Source organism: Polypterus senegalus, chromosome 11, assembly GCF_016835505.1.
Source record: "Polypterus senegalus isolate Bchr_013 chromosome 11, ASM1683550v1, whole genome shotgun sequence".
Taxonomy (NCBI): Eukaryota; Metazoa; Chordata; class Cladistia; order Polypteriformes; family Polypteridae; genus Polypterus; species Polypterus senegalus.
Window position 1 is genome coordinate 27,633,286 of NC_053164.1, and position 25,211 is coordinate 27,658,496.

At 41.2% G+C, this 25,211-nt stretch overlaps 1 protein-coding gene across 2 annotated transcripts in view; it reads left to right on the forward strand.

Moving 5' to 3' along the window:
- LOC120538768 (cytochrome P450 2F3-like) overlaps window positions 1-24,093 on the forward strand; it is a 44,768-nt gene extending 20,675 nt beyond the window's left edge. The window contains exons 4-9 of one of the 2 annotated variants that reach the window (XM_039768227.1): window positions 7,917-8,077; window positions 8,174-8,350; window positions 15,494-15,635; window positions 15,833-16,020; window positions 16,156-16,297; window positions 22,977-23,466. In XM_039768227.1, the coding sequence (XP_039624161.1) occupies window positions 7,917-8,077; window positions 8,174-8,350; window positions 15,494-15,635; window positions 15,833-16,020; window positions 16,156-16,297; window positions 22,977-23,161 (995 nt within the window). In that variant the 3' untranslated portion in view covers window positions 23,162-23,466. Of the gene's footprint in view, window positions 1-7,916; window positions 8,078-8,173; window positions 8,351-15,493; window positions 15,636-15,832; window positions 16,298-22,976 lie in introns of both variants that reach the window. The other variant, XM_039768226.1, reaches the window with a different exon arrangement.
- The last annotated feature ends 1,118 nt before the right edge of the window (window positions 24,094-25,211 follow it).

Here is a 25,211-nt window from a genome sequence, read left to right on the forward strand (position 1 = left end):
CTTTATCACTGAGAAGAGCTTCTCACACAGATATGTGCTACCAAACATGCACAAGGTTCGAGCCGCATGTAGACGGACTTTTTTTGTTCTTCAAAGTCACCAAAGCGCCGTGCAAACTCAGTGCGCTCAGTTTATCAGCAAAGTGCGATTTGGGAACACCGTAGTGACGACTTGGTTTAACATTACTTGGCAACAGGGAAAGTGGGGCAAGGTGCACTGGTGCATTTGTGTCTCCCATAAAAGCAGCTTCACTTGAAATCACTTTGTGATTGTGCACGGTAAAACGTCCGCTGAAGTGTCAGATTCTTATTTAATTCTTCTGCTTTCTGTATCTTCTGCATTGCATTCAGGTTACCCTGATGTTTTGTCTCATAGTGCCGTCTTAGATTAAATTCTGTAATTACAGCCACATTAGCTCCACAAATGAGACACACGGGTTCAGTAAACATATACTCAGCCTCCCATCGGTTTTAAAGGCTCTATTTTCAGAATCAACTTTTCTCTTCAGCATCGTGTGAGCTAGCTTCGCAATAACTTGCAGCATCATAAGCTAGACTTGATTAACGCGGTAAGTGTTGGCAAGGCAGCTGAAGCGCTGCATGATGGGTATCTGTAGTGTATTGTGTTACCAGCGCTTCATATACCCGTGCCATTAATAACAATAATACAGTATATAAAATGATCTCGGGGCGGATATAATTACATGCGGGCGGATGTGGCCCGCGCCCTTGAGTATGGACTAAATAGAACTTGAAAAGATATATTTTTCAAATGTGATCGCAATTCAGATAGAGTTGACGCAAGCACTACAGCCTGCATGCCTCAATAAGTCATCCTCCCTCGCTCTTACTTTTTACCGTTCATCTAATGAATACACTGAGTATGGCTTTACCAAAACAATCATTGATGGCGAATAAAGTATCCATTATTCGAGTATGTAGATCGGGTATATATATATATATATATATATATATATATATACCCGTATCGCAGCGAGAGTAGTGTGTTAAAAAGCTAGAAAAGAAAAGGGAACATTTTAAAAATAGCGTAACATGACTGTCAATATACAGTATTTGTTTTGTGAGTGTTACTGAGTGTTGCTGTCATCAAGGATTTGATTATCATTATTTCTTTCAATCAGGTTCGTATTTGTAGGATGTGTTGTGTTCAAGTTACATTCCGTGTTTGTCAATCGTTGTAAAGATGACAGGTTTCATTCATCGATTCGTTTCTTACTGCATCAATAAACAGCTCGTCTTCTTCTTTATCTGAGACCTGACACACTGCATGCACGGTTTTTTACACTGTCTTCCTTTAGCGGACATTGACTTTTCCACCGTGTGCTTTGTTTGCAGAGTAGCTGCATTTATGAATATGCTTGTATGTATCAGGCGCTTCATATTTTTGCTGCCTTTTCAATTGTGTAATTCGGTTTTGTTCAGCTCTTTGGAACTGTTGCTTTTATCTGTGCACTGCGCCAGTTCACGTGAGCCACTCGGTGTACATGCATCGAAGGTTCCCAGCTGTGCTGGTGCCATCTCGTGCTATGTCCATGGCTGTATTTAATGTTACCTTAGTCCTGGCACTTAAAACTTTCTCTCGCAGTTTCGCTGAGTTTGTGTCAAACACCACCCTGACCATCTCATCTTCCTCTCCATAAGCACAGTCCTTCACCCGTGAATATTTACCCGTGGCAGTTTGCTATTGGATTGCCGCTGACGGACGGCCTTATATGGGCAGGCACTAAATTACAAACGCCAGCGACAGCCTGTCTATGAACTTAATTTAAAGTTTAGGTTTACATCGTGCTTTGTTTCCGAAGTAGCAGAACTCATGAATATGGTTGTATATGTCACTCGCTCGCTTCTTATTGTTTCGCTGCCTTCTCAATTATATAATGCATGTTTTCTTCAGCGCTTTTTGGGCCTCTTCCTGGTTCTCTACGTACTGCATGATTACGTGGAAGGCGTGATGATGTCACACGAAAGTCTGCCCCCACGGGTTTCAAGCTCATCTCCATTACAGTAAATGGAGAAAAACAGCTTCCAGTTATGACCATTACGCGTAGAATTTCGATATGAAACCTGCCCAACTTTTGTAAGGAAGCTGTAAGGAATAACCCTACCAAATTTCAGCCTTCTACCTACACGGGAAGTTGGAGAATTAGTGAGTGAGTGAGTGAGTGAGTGAGTGAGTGAGTGAGTGAGTGAGTGAGTGAGTGAGTGAGTGAGTGAGTGAGTGAGTGAGTGAGTGAGTGAGTGGAGTGAGTGAGTGAGTGAGTGAGTGAGTGAGTGAGTGAGTGAGTGAGTGAGTGAGTGAGTGAGGGCTTTGCCGTTTATTAGTATAGATATATATATATATACAGTAATCCCTCGCTATATCGCACTTCGACTTTCGCGGCTTCACTTTATCACGGATTTTAAATGTAAGCACATCTAAATATATATCATGGATTTTTCGCTGGTTCGCGGCTTTCTATGGACAATGTGTCTTTTAATGTATGGTACATGCTTCCTCAGTTTGTTCGCCCTGTTGATTTCATACAAGGGACGCTATTGGCAGATGGCTTAGAAGCTACCCAATCAGAGCACGTATTACGTATTAAATAAAACTCCTCAATGATATAAGATATGCTTCCCGCGCGGTGCTTGATTGTTTGCTTCTCTCTATCTCTCTCACTCTCTCTGCCTGACGGAGGGGATGTGAGCAGAGGGGCTGTTTGCACAGAGGCTGTTTGCCTAGAAGATATGGAGGCTCCTCTACAAAATGCCGCTCTATCGCGGTGCTTCTGCATACTTAAAAGCACGTATTGATTTTTTGATTGTTTGCTTTTTCTTTGCGAGCGCTCGCTCTCTCTGAAATTCTCTGCTCCTGACGTGCGCACTCCTTTGAAGAGGAAGATATGTTTGTATTCTTTTAATTGTGAGAAAGAACTGTCATCTCTGTCTTGTCATGGAGCACAGTTTAAACTTTTGACTAAAGGGTGTTATTTCATGTCTAGAGGGCTCAAATAATGTTAACAGTGTGGGAGAGTTTATAAGGGCTTAAAATATATAAAAATAACCATACAAACATATGGTTCCTACTTCGCGGATTTTCACCTATCGCGGGGGGTCTGGAACGCAACCCCCACGATCGAGGAGGATTACTGTATATATATATATATATATATATATATATATATATATACTGTATATATATATATATATATATATATATATATGTACCAAGCAGTTATATGGGAATAATGTATTTTATTCTTTTTAACAATATTTTCATCTTCATTTTCATTCTACTTTTCTAGGTGTTCTAATTGTTTAATCCATTATTTAATAATCAGTGGGTCTAACGCTAAAGTAGTTGCGGCCTGTGATTATTCAGTGTTGTTTGCCAAGGTGTCTGCTCTGCTCGTTTTTAATTGTCATTAATAAGATACAACAAAGGGGGAAAACTGCACAGTGAAAGGGCAAAATATAATGAAATCAACAAAAGGGACTTAAGCATTTAAATCTCTAGCAAAAGCAGAAATATTTCTAAATGTCTTCTAAATGTAAAAATCATGCTGATGTGCTTTTCTGAATGTAGAATAAAAGAAAAATAATACCAGCTAATTCAAAGAGATCAGTGTTATCATGTGTTGTCACCGATTAGGAATCTGGTTGGAACAAAAACCTGCAGCCACAGGGGGTCCCCAGGAGTGAGTTTGGGAAACACTGTTCTATGGCATCTGTCCTCCTATTGGTCGATCCATCCATTCATTTATCTTTGCCTATTGAAAGTATTCATCCCTTTGGAATTTTTCACATTTTATCATTGCACAACATTGAATTGCTGTGGACTTAATTTGACTTTTTTGACACTGATCCACAAAGAAAAGGCTCTTTAATGTCAAAGTGAAAACAGATCTCTGCAAGCAGTCTAAACTAATTACAAATGTAAAAAAACAAAATAATCAGTATCATAAATATTTACTCCTTTGATGTGACATTCTTAAACCACCAGATGTAGAAGTCACATCATTAGTTCAGTGGAGGTCACCTGCCTGGGGTTTCTAATACAGACCAGTGGCCTTTACGTCTCAAATTATGAAGACCTGTGAGAGACTTTTGGTCCTGGACTGTATGAGTCTTCTTGGTGTAGACCACCTGAACCCACTGCAGTTGGCCTGTCGGACGACAATAGGAGTAGAGGAAGGGTGAAGTTCTCATTCTGCTCCACAAGGCTTATTCTCACCTGGACAAGCTGACAGCACTGTGAGGATGATGCTTTTCATTTTTTTCTGTGCCTTCAATACCATCCAGCCATTCCTGTTAAGGGGTAAACTCAGAGATATGCAGGTGGGTGAGCCTCTGGTGTCCTGCATGATGGACCATCTGTTGGGCAGACTGCAGTTTGTAAGACTCAAGGAATGTACTTCTGATTCATATGGGAACAACACTGGAGCACCACAAGGAACAGTCCTGTCTCCTTTTCTGTTAACTCCATACACATCAGACTATAAATATCACATCAGGTCATGTAATTTGTAGGAATTCTCAGATGATTCTGCACTTGTGGAGTGTATTGATAAGTGGGGTGAGACAGAGTATAGGAGTTAGGCAGAGGACTTTGCTTCTTGGTGCAAAGAGAATTGTCTGCACCTTAACATCAACAAAACCAAGGAACTGGTTTATTGACTTTCACCGCACCAAATCACTAAATAGCCAAGTCACTGAACATTTCTTGGAGTCCTGTGTGATAAACTCATTTGTGTTCCTCTTTTTTATTTAATAAAACATGAAACTGCACCTAAATAACAGAAACAGTGATGAAGCACCATGCTGCCTGCATTGTTGATCAATTCAGGTACTGATTAATCAGTTTCCTTTATTTGGATTAGAATTGACTTTGTACGCCAATTGATTTCAATTTTTAAAATCAGAAAAAAAGCAAATGCTTAGTTTGGAGATGGAGCTGCAATCCCAAGTTATCTAGTGGCAAAATGCCGGCTGAATCCAGACAAGCAAAATGATGATATTGTGATTTCATATTGGAGAGAAATACTGAAGGCATTGTGTCAAAGTCAAAACGTAAAGATACTTTGAAAATTATGCAGTAACCACAATAGATAGAAGCTGACACAATACAACATATTCACGACGGCTAATGTATTGGCCGAACATGCACTTGTCTGCACTCTGTCATCAGCCATGTTGAAGCCAAGGCCAAATGAATATTGACACTCTGCCACGGGATTGCACCATTGTTGAACTGAGATTTTACTGAGATTAGTTTGTGCAGAGGGAGTGAATCCTGTTGTGATTAACTGAAAGATGTTGACTTGTGCAGATCAGTAAGCTATTTGGGTATCCATCTTGGACAGACTTTACAGTATCCTAAGTCATAATGCACTATGGCATGTGAACATCCATAGCTTATATCCAAATGTGCAGCATCAGCAGACAACATAATTTGTTGTTCTTCTCTGATGAAGACATTCACCATGTTGATGTGGGCTTGTGTGCCCAGTCTTAATGGTTGAGCACATTGAGCTTTGCTGGTTACACTTTTTCCCACTTTGAACCTTTCTACCCATTCATAAACTTTTTGTTGAGTCTGTTGTTTTCACTTCAATAAATTCCAGTAGGTCTCATTCACTCTGCTAAAAGAAGTACCTCTATGTTCATCAATGGTGCAAACCCATAGTGGAATGTCCACGCTTATTTGAACTTAGCTTCAGCTAGAGTAATGGCAGAGCGCTGCATTGTATGTGTTCAAGCTACCCATTAGCAATCATAAACATGTTGTATTGCGTCAGCTTCTTCATTTGTGATTGCTGCTTAATTCTTAAAATAACTTTTACATTTTGATTTACCCTCGTACTTAGGAACACTTTGAAATCAGTTTAGTTCATTTTTTTTTTTTGTCTGGCACCTCCTGTCTCACAAGTACTAGAAAACACCCATATACAGTATGCTATACTATTCAACTTGTTTCGATGTCTAGTTGTGTGATACATCAAGGTCCCCCTCCCCCGGCCCGCCAGTTTTGGCACTTAATTTGTGGATAAGTTTTGCACCATATTTTATGCAGGAAATGACATTCCCATAATGAGTAAACCACTACCAAAAGAATCCGAAGGACTTGAAGTTGTGTAGGCCGCATCATCAAACCCAAGGAATACGAGGTGTCAAAGTTACTCCTCTTAAACAAAACTTTGATCGGTAGAATAGGTAGTCCCCAGGTTACGGACATCCGACCTGTGACTTACGAACGAGGCCACAGCTGTGATGCATGCGCCTCATCATCTGCCGCTCCGTCATCTTTGGCCGGAGGATGCTGCAAGTAGTGGCTGGAAATGTGCAATTTCGTTGCTTGCGCAGTGTAGTTTCTATCGGGCAGCTCCCGGTGGTTCATAGTCACCAGGGCCACAGCTATCGCTCGTGTGCGTGACGGAGGCGTAATGGGGCGGTTCGCTGTCCGCCCACTGCCCCGCCACAGCTACTGCTCCTGACTGGATGCAGGCTGGATGGAGCGGTGTAGGCCGTTTCACTGCCCGCCCACTACACACGGCTCCCCCCGAATCGTTGTCGGTGGGTGGCTGGTAATGCTGCATGAGGTGACCCGATTGTGGCTGAACGGAGGCCATTGAGGGTGAACGGGGTGGCAGGGGGTAGCACTGTAGTGTGTTTCGGGTGGCTGCCTGTTGAATGGGGGCGGTGGTGGGTGATTCACTACACTCCTTTGGCCACATCGTATTCATTCTCGGTGGGAGGATGCACGCAGCAGGCTGCATACTGTAGTGGAGTTGACTGTGTGATGGGCGGGTGGTGAACCGCCCGTCGCTACTCCCATTCATTCTCAATAGCTAAGCCTGCTTGTACTGTTACGCACATAGCAGGAAGTTGTCTCTTGTCAGTACACCAGACCTGTTGATGACGGGTGCCTTCCTGCTGTGATAGCGTGTACAGTGCTGTGCAGAAGAGCTCGTCTTAACCTTTTGTCTTCACCCTTCAACAATGTCTCTGAAACACAAATTTGATGCAAGTGCTGATGATACGTAAAGAAGAGAAAAACCATCACCATTGAAAATAAAGTAGAAATAATAAAAAGGTCAGAGAGAGGTGAAACTCCATCATTCATTGGCAGAGCACTTGGTTACAGTTGGTCAACAAGAGCATTTATTAAAATAATGTACCTGTTCTGACTTACATACAAATTCAACTGAAGTACAAACCTACAGTCCCTACCTCGTACGTAACCCGGGGACTGCCTGTATAGGCATGTGGATTGTTATTTTATGATAGTTCGAGGTGGCTGATCATGACTATGATAATAATTGTGATGTCTGATTCTTTATCAGTGGTTCTAGCCCTCTTAAAGTCACTTTCAGAAGGTTACAAATTTTAAACATAAGCATGAGGGGTAAAGTTTTAGATTATTTCAAGGTCACTGATTACAAATGTGATGTGATTTTTGATTTGTTCTATTACAATTGAAAATATTTAGACTTTAAATGTTTAAACTGAAACACACATTTTAATATTTCAAATGTCTGATGCATCCGTTCTTGTTAATTATGTACATCTTCTTCATGAAGTAAATCATTGCTTTTCTTATGAACACCCCAAATTACACTAATTCAGACTTTTCTTATTAAGATCATACCACAAAGCCGACATGCATCAGGATGTCACTCACTTACTCATTTCAACCAACAGCTTTGATTCAAAGGAAGCCCATAACAGTGTCTGAAATGTCAAAGAAGGGCTCCATGTTATAATATATTTGAAATGAAAAGTAGGAGGTTCAGCATTCGTTAGGGATTTGGACTCGACGCTTCAGTCAGTTTGGGTGGACCTTGTTCTGTGTAATGAAGGTGAAGTTTAATGTTGTGTACTAACACAGGCCCTCCCAACCTGTTGAATCTTCCTCAGGTGTGCCCTTTGACCCAACTTTTTACCTCAGCCGCTCTGTGTCCAACAACATCTGCTCCATCATATTTGGTGAACGGTTTGAATACCAAGATGAAAAGTTTCTGCATCTGCTGACTCTTATTGATACAAATGCTCATCTGCTGAGTAACCCTTCAACGCAGGTCTCAAACCATTTTTTAACTCCCTTGTTGAATTTATAATATTTCACTTTGTTCCTGAAGCTAAAATAAATCTTTTTATTTTTTTGCTCAAATCAGTTGTACAATGTATTTCCAAAACTCTTGGATTTACTTCCTGGACCACATAAAAGAGTCTTCAAGAATGTAAAGGATTTTGAGAATTTTTTTTCTACAATAATTGACAATCACAAAGACACTCTGAAGATTGATAGTCCTCGAGATTTCATTGATGCCTTCCTCATCAAAATGAAGCAGGTAATTATTGCAGTTTTTTTTGGTATGCAGAACACACTACTTTGCACCATTCCCTCAATTGCAGGCTGATGTGTGGCCGAGGAGACATCTTGAAAAGTTCTCCTTGTTTACAAATCTTGGCCTTGAGTGATTCTACAGCATCGTTAGTCGATTTTGATTGAAATAATTAGAAAATGGAATATGGCAGCATAATATAGCAGGAATGAGTTTGTGGCCCACCAGGCTAGCCCCGCCAGCTAGACCTGACACAGACACGTGTGGGACACAAGTTCATGGCAGACAAGTTTTTATTTTTTTTCTTCCCTTGTGGGAAACGCCTTGCCCGTTCCCCACAAGTATAACACAGTCCCGGCACAAGCACAGCAAAATACCATAAGTCCATCCATCCATTATCCAACCTGCTATATCCTAAGTATGGGGGTCTGCTGGAGCCAACCCAGCCAACACAGGGTACAAGGCAGGAAACAAACCCCGGGCAGGGCACGCACACACACACACACACACACACACACACACACACACACACACACACACACACACACACCAAGCACACACTAGGGACTATTTAGAATCGCCAGTGCACCTAACCTGCATGTCTTTGGACTGTGGGAGGAAGCCCACGCAGGCACTGGGAGAACATGCAAACTCCACGCAGGGAGGACCCAGGAAGCAAACCCAGGTCTCCTTACTGCAAGGCAGCAGCACTACCCACTCTTCTGTTATTCCTTTCAAGCTTCATTTTCCTCCTCCCAGCTCCCCAAGCAGTGGCTGCTGGCTCCTTTTATAATGCACCCAGAAGTGCTCTAGTTGTTGTGCCTCACTGCCATGCTCATCGGTAACATTACCGACAGTGTCGGGTTCAGGGCTCCAGAAAGCGAGATGGGAGCATGCAGTGAACCCGCATCGTCACACGCTGCGAATATTTACAGACCTCTGCTCTGCTTTCTTTAGATGATGAAAAGGTGTTTGATCGCATGAATTGGAAGTTTCTCTGGCAAGTTTAGCATCTGACGGGTTTTGTCAAACACATCAAAATGCTTTAGTCAGTGCCCTTCACAGTCATCCTCATTAATTCACTCATTTCAGATTTGTAAAGTTACCTGACAGGGCATGTCACCTGTTTAAATGGTCTCTTGAGCCCTCTAGTATTTACCATTCGCAACTCACTGTTATTTTTTCCCGGCATTGCACACATTGCTCACAAGAAAATCTCTCTCTATACTGACAAACTTATTCTGTTTCTTGGAAATATCCACTCTGACTTTCTTCAGCTTGTTCAGCACTTTCAAAGCCCTGTCTAGGTATAAAAGTACTTGGACTAAGTCTGCCCCTCTTTCTCTCAAGCCTTCCAATACTGAATTCTTTTCCTCTCTGGCTGTCCCATGTACAGATAGCATCAAGTGTCTAGGGATCGACACCTCTTCCTCTGTACACCACATTGCTACAATAAATTATCGGCACATTTATAAGAGTTCTAAAGACTCTTTTTTCTCCAAGCTCACATGCCCTTATCCTTCCATTCTTCTTTTGGCTGTTATTAAAATGAACATTTCCCCTTGGTTCAGTTTCATTAGTGCTATGCTCCCCCTTGCTCCCCCCAGTAAAATATTGGCAAGGAGTTATTGTATATATATATATATATATAGTGTCACCCGATGCCCAGGAGGACCAGAGGAGGGCTTGTACCTCCTTTAGACCGCGAGGGGGCGTCCGTCCTGGTTACGCTGGTGGCCTCGGGTAGGGGGCATGGAAGCCCAGCCCTGTAGGCGCCCATGGCCACTGCCAGGCAAAGCCCCACTTGCAGACCATCATCTGCCACATCCGGCCGAGGCAGGAGCCCGGCCGGGACGCCCAGGAGGACCGGAGGAGGACCTGTACCTCCACCAGACCATGAGGGGGTGTCCACCCTGGTTACGTTGGTGGCCTCGGGTAGGGGGCATGGAAGCCCAGCCCTGTAGGGGCCCGTGGCCACTGCCAGGCGGCGCCCCGTTGCCTGAACAGCCCTGGAGCCCAGCACTTCTGCCACACCAGGAAGTGCTGGGGGGAAGACGACAGGGGACACGCGGACGGCTTCCGGGTGCGCAGCCGGCACTTCCGCCACACAATGGCGTGTCTGCGGAGGAGTGCCGGGGAGCAGCTGGAGCCCATCCGGGTTCCCCTAAAAGGGGCCGGCCAGAAAAGGACTGTGTGGCCTGGACTTTGGGGGATCGATGCTGGAGGCACTGGGGGTGATTGCACAGTAGAGACTTGTAAATATTAGTGTAAATAAACGGTGTGTGGTGAAATTATGATGTCCGTCTGTCTGTGTCCGGGCCAGCGTTCACAATATATATATATATATCCTGTCTTGATTCCTATTGGATGGCAAACACTCTGTCTTAACGAATTTGTGGAGTGGCCTTCCCTGATTTGGAATTACACCACTGGGCATTTACCTTGAGATCGGTTTGGAGCTGTCAGATAAGTCCTGGAAGGCCTCCATCCTGGTTTTCAATTGAATCAAACCTCATCTGCACCCAATCTCTTTTTACTTCTTCACTTTACTTCCATGAATATAAAACAGCAATCTCTTGCATTGGGTCCATTAACATTTACTTATTTAGCTGATGCCTTTATCCAAGGCAACTTACAACATTTAAAACACAATTGGTTGCATTTCTTTGGTTTTGCAATTGGAGCACAGGCAGGTGAAGTGACATGCTCATGTGCAGTTAGTGTCATTAGCGGGATTTAAATCCACAATCTCAGAGTTTGAAATCCAGAGTCTAAACCACTACACCACACTGCCTGCCCAGAAATTTATTATGCACTCACAGTAAATAAATATGTAGTTCCCTTCCCAAGTGTGCATTCACATACCCCCATTATTAATAACTGTGGTCTCTATATAGGAGGTAACCTTATCTCATTCCTGGGTTGGACACAGGGTGGCATTGTTACCCTTGGTGATATTTTTGATGGCTCTAGAGCAGAACATTTCAGTGGCTGACGCTAGTGCTGGGCGGTATGACCAAAATTCTATAAAACGGTATTTTTCTAAATTCTACCAGTTGCTCGGTATTGGACGGTATTTTTTTTTTTTTTCAAAAGTATCTCCAGACAACAGACATGACTCCTTTTTCCAGAAAACGTTCTTCTGTGTCATCATGTTCAACTTTATCGTCTGCTACAGCTTCAGTTTCGGAATATACTCTGTCCATTTTCACCACACAATACCTCTACTAACGCACGTACTGTACTCTGTTGTATGCTTGTTTAGCGGTGTAGCAGTGAGAAAGAGCCCGCGCGTAACTCCTCTGTGGCATGTGTTTAGTGGTGTAGCAGTGAAAAAGGTCCCCCTTAAACAGTTTCCCGCTGCACCACGTTCCAAACGTTGTTTAGGCAATTTAAACCAGTGTTGCGGTATAAGAAAAATCCCTATCATAACAAAAATAAAAAAAAATTTCGGTATGAACCGGTATACCGCCCAGCATTAGCTGGCGCCAACATTTTCTATTCCATTTTCCTTGTTTTTCTTTTATCTCCATCTCCAATCTGTTGTTAGGTCTTGTGAAATTCCTCTGTCTTCTCCACGCTCCATTCATACTTTTTTATTTAACTTTTTTCATTCCCTGTGTGCTCAGACAAAAACTATCCCTGCTACTTATGGTTTTTTACACAATGCTGTCTTCAAGTCCATGTCCATTCAGTTTGGGATCTTGATCTACCACTGTCTGCTCCTCTTGATTGGGTCCTGAATTTTAAGAATATCACATTTGCTTCTAGAAAGCCCAATTATCAGCATACACAGTTCAAATTTGTGCATCGCCTGTATATCACTCCCCGTAAATGGTTTGCTGTGGGCCTTTCTAATAATCCCCTTTGTTCTTGTACTTTTTTACATATGTAATGGGACTGCTCTAAAGTTTCAGCCTTTTGGTGAGCTGTGCCACTTTTCTTTCTTATGTCCTCTCCTATAACGTCCCATTTACACCTCAAATTTTCTCTTTCCTCTTTCGAGCAGAGATTGTTCTGTTTGGGCATAATCACTACAAAGTTAGCCATATGTAAAAGTTGGAAATCTCGTGACTGCCTATCCTTTCACTTCTGCAAATCTTTTTTTAACAACCTTATGCTTCTTGACCCACCTGCTAGAGTTAATGGTATAACCGACTCAAATATATATTTGAGTTGTTATGGTATATCTTAAGTTGTTTGGGCCCACCTGGATGTGAGGTTTACTTGATGCTCACATAGTTTTTTCTGCCTTACTTCCTCCACGATTAACTTGTGCTATTTGGGGCTGTTGGGTTTGTGTGCGGTTTTCTGTGGAATGAGAGTTTTGTTTTGTATTGACATTTTTATGGTTATGTTAGATTTACTGTAATTTGTATTGGATATTTACTTAAGAAAATTTTCAAAAAAAGATTAAGTAGGCCAAGTACTAAGTTAGTTTCAGTTTCGATCTCTTTTCTGCCTTTCAGTTTGGTTTATAGTTTGTCCCAGTGCTCTGGTTGCTCAACATATTTTGATCTCCCAGTTTTGACCTTGTCTGGCACAGACTATACTTCTGGTTCACATTATTATCTCCTGGTCCTTTCATCACTCACAATAAATCCAGAGATGCTTTGTTTTATCTCCCTCTTGAGACGTTAGTTCTGATTAAAGCTGATGCAACATCTAACCAATCAGATGGCTTGTCATTGCAAGCCTCCTGTCTCCAGTCAATGCACACTCTAGTAAGACAGCTATATGGCCTGCAAAAAACTGTAAAGTATGGCCCTCAGACAGCAGACGACCAATTCAAAACTTTTAAATTGTGCTTTTGCAAATTATAGTACAGCTTTTAGTAACATCACTGACTAGATTGCATTTCGTGGTCTACATATTTTGAGGTGGTCTGTGTGGTAGAAAATTAACATCTTATTAAAGAAAGAAACATCCTAAACAGGACAAATCAGTAGTCAGGCAGGAAAAAAGCTGTTCATTATATTATTAAGTTACTCCTCGGCAGAATGCCTTAGAGGGAGCATTCTTCAAAAAGCAGTCTGTTACAGCCTGGTCAGCATGATCTGAGAAACAAAGCATCGACTTTCATTTTATAAACTGTTGAATTTACATAAAGTGTCAAGCAATGCCTACATTTTACTCTGGTTGGTTCCTTGGTTTACACCCAAACAATTTATATAAAATAAAAGTCTGTTTTATTATATTCCGGTTCTTCTTATACAATACAATACAATACAATACAGTTTATTTTTGTATAGCCCAAAATCACACAGGAAGTGCCGCAATGGGCTTTAACAGGCCCTGCCTTTTGATAGCCCCCCAGCCTTGCTCTCTGAGAAGACAAGGAAAAACTCCCAATAAAAACCTTGTAGGGAAAAATGGAAGAAACCTCGGGAAAGGCAGTTCAAAGAGAGACCCCTTTCCAGGTAGGTTGGGCGTGCAGTGGGTGTCAAAAGTAGGGGGTCAATACAATACAATATACACAACAGAACAATTCCTTAAGACAGCATAATAATAAAAATTTTAGAAGTACGATTTAACAGTAGATGATATGACATAATTAAGTTTGGATATTTTTAGAGTCCTGGAGACCTCATCCATCTAGCTGCCTCCCCATTTGGCCATGCCACGGCTGAAACGTTGCTCCGATGAAAGGACCCCTAATACCCCTTATACCTTTACGTTGTGCCACCACCCTTGAACTTTCTGTGTTATAACAACTGTCCATTCTGGTTTATAGGACATCTGCTGATTTCTTAGTCATCCTTCAGTACATTTTGTATATTACATCAACTTTTATTCTGGTACATTATTTACTTGACCGTTTCAGTATTTTTTCTAAAGCAATTCTTATATTTCAGTGTGCATTTTGTGGTTCACTTGACCTTTAACTGGTTTCCTGGTGTGCCCGAATAGGTTTCTGACATTTATTAAGCCTTTATGCTATTTCTTTAAGATGAATGCTATGTTACCCTAAAATTATTCTTCCACATCTGCTCCTGTTTTTATTTTTATTTTTTTGTCATACTTATTTAATCCCTGAGGGGAAATTGTGTTTTCGCCTGACATTTGGGGTTCATATCAGCTTTTTGGGGCCAGTGGTGGTTTAATGTGCATAGCATGTTGTCTATAATGAAATGGAGCAATCACTTTGATTTCAATGGCTATGGCTGTGTCCGGTCTCCTAGTTCTTCTAAGTCATCATGAGTGAGCAATGTTATTGCAGATGCAGTAAAAGCAACAAGTATGTGTTTTAATATAAGCATTATAGCAGAGAATTTCAAAATCCAAAAAATAATTAATTACAGGGTTGATTACTTATTACACAGCAACTAAACAACAATGCCAATGTGCCTTCCCCACTTAGCAGCACCACTCACAGATCTGTTTGTCCTGGCATGGCTAATTTTTTGAATTGAACTGGGAGATGAGTGCAAAAGGCAAAACAAAACAAATAAACAAATTAAATAAAGTGGCTGAAATCCAGACGAGAGGCAAATATCAAAGTCAAAAAAATTAGGCAAGAAGTCAGAAACCAGGCAAAATGTGAATATCAATAACAGCCAGTCAATCAGTCAGTTTCCAACCTGATATATTCCAACACAAGGTCACGGGGGTCTGCTGGAGCCAATCTCAGCCAGCACATGGCACAAGGCAGGAACAAACCCTGGGCAGGGTGCCAGCCCACTGCAGGGCACACACACCAAGTACACATTAGGGACAATTTAGGATCGCCACGCAGACACGGGGAGAACATGCAAACTCCACGCAGGGAGGACCCGGGAAGCAAACCCAGGTCTCGTCACTGTGAGACAGCAGTGATACCACTGCGCCACCGTGCTGCCCAATATCAATAACAATTGATTTTACTTTAAAGATTTAAAGGATTTATCCTCAGATCAGATAAACCTTGGTGCGGATGCTGACCTTTTATCCCGTTGTGCTGATGAACTCGAGGTCACAACCCAGGAGACCATGTCCATAGAAATACGAGATGTAACCGTAATAACGGTTACGCAAATGGCATCGAATAGAGAAAAGGCCATAAGACACTAAAATTCAGCCTTGATCGTGACACTGTTCACCCAATCAATATATGCTGCTTTGTTTATATTTCTCTTGTTTTTCTGTTTTTTTGTATTTTGTTTTTTGAAGGAAAGTACAAACCCTGACACAGAATTTTTTTATGGCAACCTACTGTATACAGTTTTACTTCTCTTTGTGGCCGGGACTGAGACCACCAGCACCACTCTGAGATATGGACTGATGATTCTTCTGAAGTACCCTCATATCCAAGGTAACCCGTTTCAACAGAATATTTTCAGACTCTCACAGCTAGAACAGGCAGCTAAACATCTTTCTTATACTATTAACATTCTGTTCAATCCTTGTTACTGTTTATCCCTTTCTAAACCAATTAATGCCTTTTCAGTGTTGGTTTCCAGTTTTTTTTTATGTTGTTTTGTAATAAATGCAGGATCTTATTTCTCATAGAAAAGATTCATCAGGAGATTGACGCAGTAGTTGGCCGTGATCGCCTACCAGCCATGGAGCACAGGAAAAAAATGCCCTTTACAGATGCGGTTATCCATGAATGCCAGAGATTTCTTGATGTTGTGCCCTTGAATATTTTTCACTGCACCACAGAGATGATCAACTTCAGAGGCTATACAATTCCAAAGGTACAGCCTCATCCCAAAAAATACTGTATAGCATTTAAACTTGGATTTACCAAGAAAATATTTAGACATAAAGTAACCTGCTGTGTGTATATTTTTCAAACTTCATACCTAATCCTGTTATCTGTCTCTTGCCAGGGTACAGTGGTCATCCCATTGCTTCACTCTGTGCTCTTTGACAAGACAAAGTGGGAAACTCCTCACTCCTTCAATCCTGGACACTTTCTGGATGAAAATCACTGCTTCAAAATGAACCCTGCTTTTATGCCATTTTCTGCAGGTATGTGGATACATTTAAAAAAAAATTATATTTTATATAGATAAGGAAATGTGTACATGAGACTAAGGCACAATATAGGGAGTATTTAGACATATGTGTTTAACACAGCACACGTTTGTGTGATGGCCTGTTCAAAATTAAAGCAGGACACTGGCACTAGTAGGACATGTATAACGTTACGATTATTGGCATTGGGATGGCCCTTTGTAAAACCTCTGAGGAAGTTTATTTATTAAGAAGTAGGACTTTTGCAGCTGCTACTGTGGCTTGTAAGAGACAAAAAGGACCAAAGAGACCACAGTTATAAGAAACGCTCAAGGGAAAGTTAGATTGCTGCATCCATATATATTGCTTTTCCAGACACTCAAAACACTTTACAGTAGGGAGCCACTTCAACCACCACCAATGGTAGGCATCTGCTACGACAGGGTTGGCAAACTCCAGGCCTGGAGGGTCGCAGTGGCTACAGGTTTTCATTCCAACCCTTTTTCTAATCAATGACCAATTTTCACTGCTAATTCACTTTTTCTCCATCACTTCAATAGCCCTGTTAGAAGAGTTCAGCCCTCTGAATGGATTCCTTTCTTCATTAAATATTATTATTTGTCAAATAGGAGTTTCTCAGTCGGTCTGGCTGGTTTTTCATCTGACTCTGCTCCTTTGACATGTGGAGTGCCACAGGGATCGGTTCTTGGACCTGTACTTTTCTCTTTATATATTCTTCCCTTATCACAGATTCTTAACTCTTTCAAAGACATCTCGTATCATCTGTATGCAGATGATATACAGCTCTATTTTTCATTTAAGCCTAACCAAATTAATACTTTGGTCACTTTAGTTGATTGTCTGTCTGAGGTTAACGACTGGCTCAGTAGTAATTACCTGCAGTTGAATTCAGGAAAAACTGAGGTACTAATTGTTGCTCCTCCTGTTCTTCATTCTGAGATCAGTTTAAAATTATCTTCTGTCTCTCCTGTTATTAAGTCGAGTCTACGTAACCTTGGGGTTATTTTTGACCAGTCCCTGACACTTGATGTGTCGGGGTCAGTCAGCCGCTCGTGTTTCTTTCATTTAAGAAATCTTTCAAAACTAAGAAATGTTGTTTCTAAATCAGAATTGGAGATGCTTGTTCATTCTGTTATTTCTTCACGGCTTGATTACTGTAATGCTCTCTTTACAGGTTTGAGCAAGTCCTCTCTCTCACACCTTCAGTTAGTTCAAAATGCAGCTGCCAGGCTCCTAACTCGTGCTAGCCGGAGTGATCATATCACTCCCATTCTGTACACACTGCACTGGCTCCCAGTGTTTTATAGAATTCATTTTAAAATTTTGGTACTCACTTTCAGAGCTTTGCATGGACAGGCCCCTGAGTACCTAACCAGCCTGCTCCAACGCCATACAGCTTGCCGGACTCTAAGATCTGGTCAACAGGGCCTTTTAGTTGTCCCACGCACTCGGCTAAAACCCGTGGGGACCGTGCCTTTCAGTCTGTGGCACCAAGACTATGGACCAGCCTGCCTTGTGGTCTGCGCGGAGTCGAGTCTGTTGATTCTTTTAAAAAAACAACTAAAAACATTTCTTTTTAAACAAGCTTTTAATTAGTGCTAAATAGTTCCAGTTTGTTTATTTATTGTTTTTTTACTGCTTTTGTTTATGTTTTTCCTTCAACTGTTTGTATTTATTCTGTATTTGCTGTTCAGCGCTCTGTGACCTCTTGTCTGTGAAGGGCGCTATATAAATAAACTACTACTAAACTAAACTTAAATGACAGCCAAGCAGAAATGAGATGTGAAACGAGCTAACAAATGACCAGCTAAACTGGGGCTTCAAACTCCAACCAATTTCACTCCAATCGTTTTCTTAATGAGAAGCCAATTCTTGCTGTTAATTAAACCCGTTATTTCATTCCATAGCTTGTTGCTGCTCTTTCTGCCACAGCACACATTTTGAAAACTGTTGTTTTTCTGTTCTTTCTAAGAGCACCAATGTCAAAATGTTTTGGAGATCAACCTTACCAAGACCATCACCTCTCTTTAATTTCAGATATTATGTGATGGGCACAGGGGAGCTGGTCATGTGGTGGCTTGTTTTGTGTCTCATTATTGTTTGACTGCTAATTAAAGAAAAAGAAACAACTAAGAGGCCTGAGTCAAGTTAATTAAAAGAAGTAATCAGCAGAAAAAACTGTTCACTAATTAAGAAGATGGTAAGAATGAAAAACCCGCAGCCACCGCAGCACTCTAGGTCCGGAGTTTGCTACCCCTGCACTAGGATGATGTGATGGCAGCCATTTTTGAGCCAATATGCCCATCACACATTACGTGGTCAATATGGTGAGTGAGATAGTAAACAATTAGAGACAAGGGGTTAATTAGGAGGCCAGAATGACCAGGCCATGATGGGCAATTTAGCCACGACATCATGGTACTCGTTACTAAGGATGCCCAGGGATTTTTTATGAGTCAGGACCCTAATTTTACATCTCATCTGAAGAACAGCATCATTGTTGCAGCACAGTGTCACTGCACTGGGGGATTGGGATCCATACACAGACCATAGGTAAGCACTCCCCCTTTTGGCCTCACCAACACAACTTTCCTGGATGGTCTCCCATCCAAGTACTGGCCGAGCACAAGCATTCTTAGTTTCAGGTGGATTATATGTTTTGAAGTGCAGGGTGTTAAAATAAAGAGTTAACACAAAATACAGTACAATAGAATACCCATGGCCTTCCTAAACAGGTTAACATTGCTGAGTAGCCTGTAGGGTGTCTACTCACCCCAAACACCCTTACACTTTCCATACCTCCTTCAGCTCCTCTGGCCTTTGTCCTCCCACCAGCTCAGCTTTTCCCAGTCCTCATTCACATCGGAGACACCCAAGCTGGAAGATCTTCTAACCTCTAGTCCTGCTAGAACTTTGAGGTTCACTTCTGTTCTCCACAGACTTACTTGTAGGTGAGAGGCTGGTCTCCATTTGACCCCAGCTAAAGCTGCACAACTGGAGCTTTTTATCTCTGTAGCCCCAACCCTGATTTGGCCTTAAAGAGCCCAAATCACATGGCTGCCCCTTGGCAACATCCTTTTGAAGAACAAGCATTTTCACACTAGTGTCAGCCTAACTTCTGCATTTGTGAAACTTAATTTGTGGGTATCTACCTCTAGCTTAGCAGCATGGTGGGAAAGGTGAGAATCATCTTGCTGTTGCTCCATTTATTTCTGTCTTCATTAGTTTGGCGTTGTCTATCCACTAAACCATTTCCAAAGGTTTTCCTAAAAACATGGAAATGTTAGAAACATGTCTCTAATTAGAAGTGAACAGTAATGAAGTTGCCAAAGGAAAACAAATAGGATAGTTTATTATTCAATAAGTGCAGATGAAATGAGAAATGTAAGAAAAGAAATAAGCCATTAAATGGGTGAAACTGAGTTGGCCAAATTTCACCCCAAATCCCATTACTTCACAGTAGCTGATCAATACATAAGCCATTTTTTAGATTGGAAAAGGGAAACAGAACTGTAGTATGGTGTCAGCTTCCTGGGGATTCAAGCCAGTGGGGGACATTGCATATAAAAGAGGCCCCTGTCTATGCTGGTCAAGGATCACCTAATCACCAGACAAGAAACTGATATGGAATGGTCCATACAGTGCTAACATGCAAATTACACTGTAGTGATACTGCTGGAAATCACTCAACAGAAGATTTAATTAGAATCATATCTGAAGAAGAATTTACTCTCTGTAACTTATGGGTGGATCACGCATGTGTTTGTGTGTAAGCGCGTGTTCACCCTGTGATGTACTGCTTTTCCATGCAATTACACATCCACCGTTAGGCCTAGTTTACACTCAGAACATCTACTCGCGTGCATCATGGCTGCCACTTGTTCCCAGCGCTCTTTTGACACGTCTTCTGAGCATGTCGTCAGAAATTAATACGATGCGTGCGTGAGTTGCAGTATGAGCAAATATTTGGTTGTTGTGCGTGTTCACGTTTTGGTATGTGACTTCAGCATCGTTGTTTACTATCAACATCTTTATAATGACACACATGCCTGTCAGAACAGCTGGCATCAAATTTCCAGCTCTTTGAAAGTGTATGTGGAAACGAGCAAGACAAAATGGAAGCAAATTCAAAACAGATACATCCGTGCAAAGAGGAAAATGTCCCTGAAAAGATGTACGAATTTGACCGTTGTAAGATAAAGAAGTTGGATGGCAAGCTGCATTGAAGCTCCAACAGGATCAGTGTGCGTGCTTTGATGTTTGATGACTGGTACAATGCAGTGACATCAAACTTGCATTCTGACATATATAAGTATTGGTGGTGCTTTTCTTCATGCATTTCTCACTTAGACAATACAAGTGTCGCATATTCTCCATTGTAATGATGCAATACATTTAAAGGTCTCACTTACCATCATCTGTGGTGCTGTTGCAGTCTTTTTTTTTTTTGGAACCGGAATGTAAAAAATTTTTACCCTCAACAACTACTTTCTTCCCTCACCTTACATGACAGCAAAACCAGATGTGGTTTGTCACACTGCCACCTGGTGGAATCCCCCAGATTTACATAAAGTACATGTGCATGCAAGTATAGACAGTACAGGGTGCGCACAAAGTCCGTATACCCCTATCTTTAGGAGCATTTACAGGAATAACCATGACAATTTGGTTCCTGTGGACATCAGCCCAAGTCTTCCTGGTATTTCGAGGTGTGTTTCCGACATCCTGTCTGGTGCTGCCACCTGCTGCCGCTCAAGAAATCACAACAACATGGCGGTCGTTCCAAGATGAAGCGATGGGTGACACAAGTGTTTTCACGATCGAGGAGCATTTGGTGGCCACTGTGTGGGTTCATGAGCAGACAGTTACTGGGAAATCGATCAAAAATGTCATGGATGACTTTGTTGTGCATTTTGGGAAGGCATCGCCGACAAAGAGGACGTTGTTGCAGTGGGAGAAGAAGGCGTTTGCAACAGGCAGCGTCCGAGATGCGCCACGAAGTGGAAGACCATCCATAAGGCATGAAACGTGTGCAGATGTGGCAGAGTCTGTCCAACGATCCCCAATGAAATCCACTCGTAAACGTGCTGCTGAGTTGGGAATAGTGGAATCGACAATGTGAAAACACATCAAACAGGACTTGCAAATGAAATGTTGGTGTCCATTGCACGTTAACGAGTTATCACATGCCAACTTGGACAGATGTCAGGAAGCTTGTGATCTGATGCTGAGAAGGAAGAGGTTATGGTCTCTGACAAGTGCGCGATTTATCGCAGCTCCCGCAATCGAAACGTGTTTTCAAAATCCTCCAAAAGATAGGGGTATACGGACTTTGTGCGCACCCTGTACACTGCCTATGTAGCAGCAGCATCCTTAGGCGTATGTGTTGCGTAGCGTTAAGTATGTCCCGTCCCTTACTTGCACATTATATCACCCCACCTCAATGTAATGTGTAATTTGACCGTGTGCTCAAATCTCTGAGGAGGACCAGTGCTCATTTTATGTATACAGTATATGTAATGTCCATAAGAGGGCGAAAAAACGCCTGTAGGGGTCTTAATCTGGTCTTGCTGTAACACATTTCCCAATTACGCAGATAATACAGAAGACCTATCTTTACTTATAAACTTCTTTGAGTGTGTGTACCTTTTTGTATTCATGCATTTCCCTTTGCTTGCATGTGTACATTATGTAATGAGATATAAGAACAATGCAAGAAGAGTTGGGACACCTTGGTGACTGTCGTATATTATTATGGCCAAAACAAATGACAAAAATCAGAAAATAATAATCATTTCTGTTGTTCAGACTGGACTCTTCTTCAGATTGGCTTCAAGATGACATTGATGCCAATTATCATGTCATCAAGCAGGAAGGGGTGGGTTCAGGAGAACGTAAACCAGAAGTGATATCAGAGACAGACAAATTATTGGGCTTCCTTTCTGCAGTGGGAGGAAGAGAACAGACATAAGACAACAGCGCCACCCTCTGGTTCAAAGTGTAACAACCATCAAATAAGCCCTGAGGTGGTCTCCCAGACACATGTATGACAATGTACTGTATATTGAATTAAATTATGTATCTCAAAAACTATTCATGTAAAAAGCTTGCAAATCCTGATCCCATGACTGCAAAAAAGTTAAACAGTTTCTACAGCAGTTATCATTAGACATAAATCAAGCCGTTTTTGGAAGATATAGCAATAAATACAGGACCAAACTGGGCGAAAAAAAAGCAGGCCTGGAGATTCTATCAAGACAAACACAATGCAACTTGTTTGAAGAAGACAGGTCAATGTTTTCAGAACTTATCATTGCATGTAAATCTTTGTGTATCATTTCCTGACTAAAATTGTAATTTTAAGATGTCAAAATCAATTCTGATTTTCCACACATACACGCACAGATGCCATGTTAAAATCAACCTTTAGCAATGTTTTGAACATCAAAGAAGCAGAATGTGAACTGAATTTGATAGCATGATCCCATCATGAAACTTAGAAATAGAAATGGATTGCTGTTTACATACTAATTTTATAAAATCTATCCCAGATAATGAATTGGTATTTATATATTAATGTTTAGAGGCTAACTTGCCTGGTAGTAACTAATTTGCAGTCTTTGCAGAGATCACTTGGTGATAATGTGTTCATATTGCTCTTCTGATTTGGCAGGAAAGCGATCCTGTGTGGGGGAGAACCTGGCACGAATGGAGCTGTTCCTGTTTTTTTCGACGCTTCTTCAAAATTTCACGTTTTCCTCCACTGATGAACCTGCAAGCATTGACATTTCACCAGTTGCTGGCTCCTTTATAAAACTTCCACGACAATACAAGCTTCTCGTCAAATCCCGTGCATAAAGATTTTTTTTCCCGCTGAGCTGCTTGATAATGAGTCAGCTTCATCTCCATTTATTTTTTCTTTCAAAAGTTTTAGCCTTGAGTCTGATCCTTATCAGTACATATCAGTGTTGAGAGCTGCGATGTCATTTGTAGTGCTTTTCTGTTTAAAATGTTCATGGGTTTGAAATGAGTTTTGCTGTTAAAAATCCTGGAAACACCTTTTCTTTCTAACTTACACTATTTGTACACAATTTAGTTGGTGTTGCTTTTCTGTTTGTATTTACAGAATGCAGCTGCGATAAAAAGAAATATTGAGGGCATTTTCCAATGTCAGTCTTCTGGTGCCTGTACCCGAGGCCGAGTGATTGCTGTTTTGTGGCGTTGAACAAAATCCCAGCAGCAATTTCTGGTAAAGAAGTGGAGGCTACTCTCGGGCAACTCAGAGGGACGGCTTTTTAAATATGCATTGGAAAGGTGCATCAAGAAAAATTAGAGGAAGAAAGAGGATTGGGGGAAACACAGGGAGGTAAAAAGGTTCAGGCACTGCACTGTAGGAAGCTGAAAATCAAAGGAGTGCATTGTGCTCTCTGCCTGAACGACTGCTTGTGCAAAAATGTAAATTCTGAACACTACATGCACTTGGACATTTTACTCACACTAAATTAACTGCCAGGCTGTTTTCACATATGCAGTAGTAATAGTGGAAAAAATATCTTCAGCGAAGACTACATCAACATTTTACCTACAGGTATACACATGCATATTTCAATGCAAATTGGACATTTTTGTATACAGTGTGGCCTGCCACCCAAACCCGACACAGACAGATGCAGGACACAAGTTCAGCACACGTTTATTATTTTTTCCCCTGGGAAATGCCTTCCTGTTTCTCACCTGCACAACACAGTTCACAAGTACCAAAGCACAATAAATGCAGTACTTTCTTTTTTCTCTTCTTCCTTTCTCTTCTTTCTCATTCTCTCTCTTCACCGCCACTCCTCTACCACCAAGCTTTGCCCACCTCCTCCCAACTCTGGTTCCCGGAGAAGTGGCAACTGGCTCCTTTCATAGAGCACCTGGAAGTTCTCCAGGTGTTCCACAACCTTCTTCCAGCAGCACTTCAGGGTGTGATGGAAGTGATGCAACCAAGGGCTCAGAAGTACCCGCAGCACCCCTTGGCAGCACTCATGAAACCCAACAGGGCTGGGCATCTGTCATGGAGCCCTGTGGGAGTCTGAGGGGCCGCTGAAACCCAGGGGGCTCTGACTGTCAGTCACAACAGGTAGATAGTAAGAACGTTTCAGACTTGAAAACTGAATAAACTTTTGCTAAGAACAGAATGATCGATCCATTTCAAGCATATGTATAGTTTTAGTTCTGTCTAAATGCAGCATACGATAGATGGATAGATAGATAGATAATATTATAGGCACTGTATAATAGATAGATAGATAGATAGATAATATTATAGGCACTGTATAATAGATAGATAGATAGATAGATAATATTATAGGATAATATAGATAGATAGATAGATAGATAGATAATATTATAGGCACTGTATAAAGATAGATAGATAGATAATATTATAGGCACTGTATAATAGATAGATAGATAGATAATATTATAGGCACTGTATAATAGATAGATAGATAGATGGATAGATAGATAGGCACTGTATAATAGATAGATAGATAGATAGATAGATATTATAGGCACTGTATAATAGATAGATAGATAGATAGATTATAGATAGATGTATTATAGGCACTGTATAATAGATAGATAGATAGGTATATTATAGGCACTGTAATAGATATTAGGCATATAGATAGATAGATAGATAATATTATAGGCACTGATAGATAATATTATAGGATAGATAGATAGATAGATAGATATAATTATAGGCACTGTATAATAGATAGATAGATAGATAGATAGATAGATAGATAATATTATAGGCACTGTATAATAGATAGATAGATAGATAGATAGATAATATTATAGGCACTGTATAATAGATAGATAGATAGATAGATAATATTATAGGCACTGTATAATAGAT